The following is a 2,815-nucleotide window of genomic DNA, read 5'->3' as shown; positions in this document are numbered from 1 at the left end:
CACGTCTCATATAGCCTCGCTGCTGAAAAGGGACGTTAAACGCAAAATCAACTCAACTCAACCTCACGCTCACGGTAGGAATGGAATTCGACCTCACGTTCATTCAAACTCACCTGAACTCAAGATCACTCGACCTCACGCTCACAATAAGAAATGGAATTCGAACTCACTCGAACCTCACTCTCAAGCTGTGAAGTTGAAGTTGACATTTCATATGTGTAAAAGTTCTTGCAGTGTTTAATATCTTCTATACCTTCTAAGTAAGGAGGTATCGGTACTTGAAGGTCCTTCTCCATAATTCAAGTTTACGTGGTTGCGATGTTATTAACAGTACACTTGGCAACATCGGAAATTTCAGTGTCGACGAAGATCGATTCTTTTCGATTTCGATACATACACCAGGAGGTGTGCAAATAAGGCTTCCCAGGAGATTGGTGGTGGCCATAGTGCGTTGGGTTGATGTAGGAGGTTGTTGCCTCTGTTTGAAGCATTGTCAGTAAGTGTAGTAGAGCTGTGATAATATTCTGTGATATGGCAGCTTTACCACGAAGAATAATTAAGGAAACGCAACGTTTGTTGCAAGAACCTGTCCCTGGAATAAGTGCAGTTCCAGATGAAAGTAATGCACGATATTTCCATGTGATCGTCACCGGTCCGGAGGATTCACCATTCGAAGGTGGATTATTCAAATTAGAACTATTTTTGCCAGAGGACTATCCAATGTCAGCACCAAAAGTTCGTTTTATTACTAAAATATATCATCCTAATATTGATAGGCTTGGAAGAATATGTTTAGACATCTTAAAAGACAAGTGGAGTCCGGCTCTTCAAATTAGAACTGTTTTGCTGTCGATTCAAGCCCTTCTTAGTGCACCAAATCCAGACGATCCTTTAGCGAATGATGTAGCCGAATTGTGGAAGGTAAATGAAGCAGAAGCAATAAGAAATGCGAGGGAATGGACCAGGAGGTATGCTATGGACAATTAAAAACTGCTCTGCTCAAGATCTTCGTGGTTTATAGCTGAAACAAAATTAAGTAGGGAGAAACAACAACTGCTTGTGAGTGAAATACAAAAGAAACTGGTGTTTGTGAATATTTCAGTTTTTGGTGGATGAAGGAGTACGTGAATAAACCTTGTATAGTATTTATACTTTCTCCCAACTGCACCGATCTCTACGAGGACATAGCCATATGAAGCATTGCCAGTAGCTGTGTGAGATGAACAAATTGGCAAACAAATATGTAGATTAACAAAAAGGTATTTTTGCACTTAAAGGAGGTTTCAAATTGCTCGTGGCCTCTATTCTAAAAGTTGCTTTATTGTAAAAACAATCATAAAATATGAATAGTGTTCTTCAATATGTATATTATATATAGGCCTACGTATATATCGAGCTACAGGAAATGCTTTTAATGTATTTAATTATTTAAATAAAATGGCCACACTATTAAACTTATAATTTGATACCAATTTAACCCATTGGCAAAATTGTAAGGTTGCTTGGACAGGTTTATCTCAGTATCTCAATTACTTCTCATACATTTATGGCGGTCGGAATCGTTATTATTCATTGCTTTATTTTGCAGATTCCATTGTCTGCGAACAAACTTACCGAGTATGAGAGAGGTATGGTTATCATAATAGAGAATATTAGTTCTGAATCATGGTGATTGGTGTGTGTCAGGTGCATTGGCAGTTCTCGAAAATTTTCAGAACCTAACAAGAAAAGCGTGTTGGTCTACCGGTAATTCTGTATGAGGGAGTCAATACTTTTTATGTGTGTTCCTTTTTACACTGATTAACACATTTCTTTAATTCTATTGTAGGTTTGTATTTTATTTATCTTATAACAGAGATATATGACAGACGATTTAACTGGAGAACATTTGTCTTCCTTGGGTAAAAATGTTTGGCAGACGGGGTTTATAAGTACGTGAAAATACAAAATTTACAGGAGAAATTGAAGATGCAAGTGCTTAGACCTAACAATATTAACAGAAATAAGCGAAATTGTATCATTTGTTCGGAAATTATGCTGTACCCGTACACTAATATAAACTAACCTAACCTATCAGAAACTACCGAAATTGTGACATTTTTTAGAAGAAAAAAAAAAGTATTTGGACCCCCTCTGCTAAACATTGCTGAATATGTTACTTTCTTAAGATGAGGAACATGGAAAGTATTTATTTGAAATAATTCATGCATTTTTAAAACTCGCATTACTCGAACAGACGGTTCTACCAAATTTTGGCGTATTTCTTTACATTTTCATTTTAGATTAGAACTTTGTATTTCTTTTAACATAGCATATGCTAAATGAGCTCAATTACTATTTGCAGATTGACTTCAGGAGGCCTCAGTATAAATACAGTGTGTACGTATGGCATAAAACACGAGCCAACTTATGTTAAGTGGTCACTAAAAAGCACGAATGCTATATAACCGAGTCAGCGCAGGGGCGCAGCACGGGCCCCAAGCGGCAGCGAGGTGGTGCATCCGTAGGGGACAGGCGCGTCAGCGACAGGATATACGCATTAACGAGGATAGTGGAAGAGCACACTTACACATGATACTTTCGCTACCGGTATCACTCAAGATTCATTTCACTATGCCATACACTGACAGTAATTCCTCATATTGACACTCGCATTTCTCTACGAAAAATATTTCGCATCGAATTTTATCTGTAAATTTTTTATTTGCTAGAACCATGTGCTCGAGTGAACCCTTAAAAATTACTGTAGACTTGTATATTGCGTAGCTTTCCTGAATAATTCTAGTCATCTATTTTGTAAACTTTTTCGACAGGT

At 37.4% G+C, this 2,815-nt stretch overlaps 1 protein-coding gene across 1 annotated transcript; it reads left to right on the top strand.

Moving 5' to 3' along the window:
- Positions 1-405: 405 nt before the first annotated feature.
- On the top strand, positions 406-1,461 carry LOC145676606 (ubiquitin-conjugating enzyme E2 N). Its single transcript, XM_081747444.1, has one exon. It carries the CDS (start codon positions 532-534, stop codon positions 985-987), a length of 456 nt encoding a protein of 151 aa, XP_081603570.1. The 5' UTR covers positions 406-531; the 3' UTR covers positions 988-1,461.
- The last annotated feature ends 1,354 nt before the right edge of the window (positions 1,462-2,815 follow it).

Source organism: Thermobia domestica, chromosome 2 (assembly GCF_964235325.1).
Source record: "Thermobia domestica chromosome 2, izTheDome1.hap1.1, whole genome shotgun sequence".
Lineage (NCBI taxonomy): Eukaryota > Metazoa > Arthropoda > Insecta > Zygentoma > Lepismatidae > Thermobia > Thermobia domestica.
Note: the sequence above shows the minus strand (reverse complement) of the source record. Positions and strands in the feature narration are given on the sequence as shown.

Bases quoted from the DNA above. Each gene is read 5' to 3' on its own strand.
- LOC145676606 (XM_081747444.1), top strand. From the start codon at position 532: ATGGCAGCTTTACCACGAAGAATAATTAAGGAAACGCAACGTTTGTTG.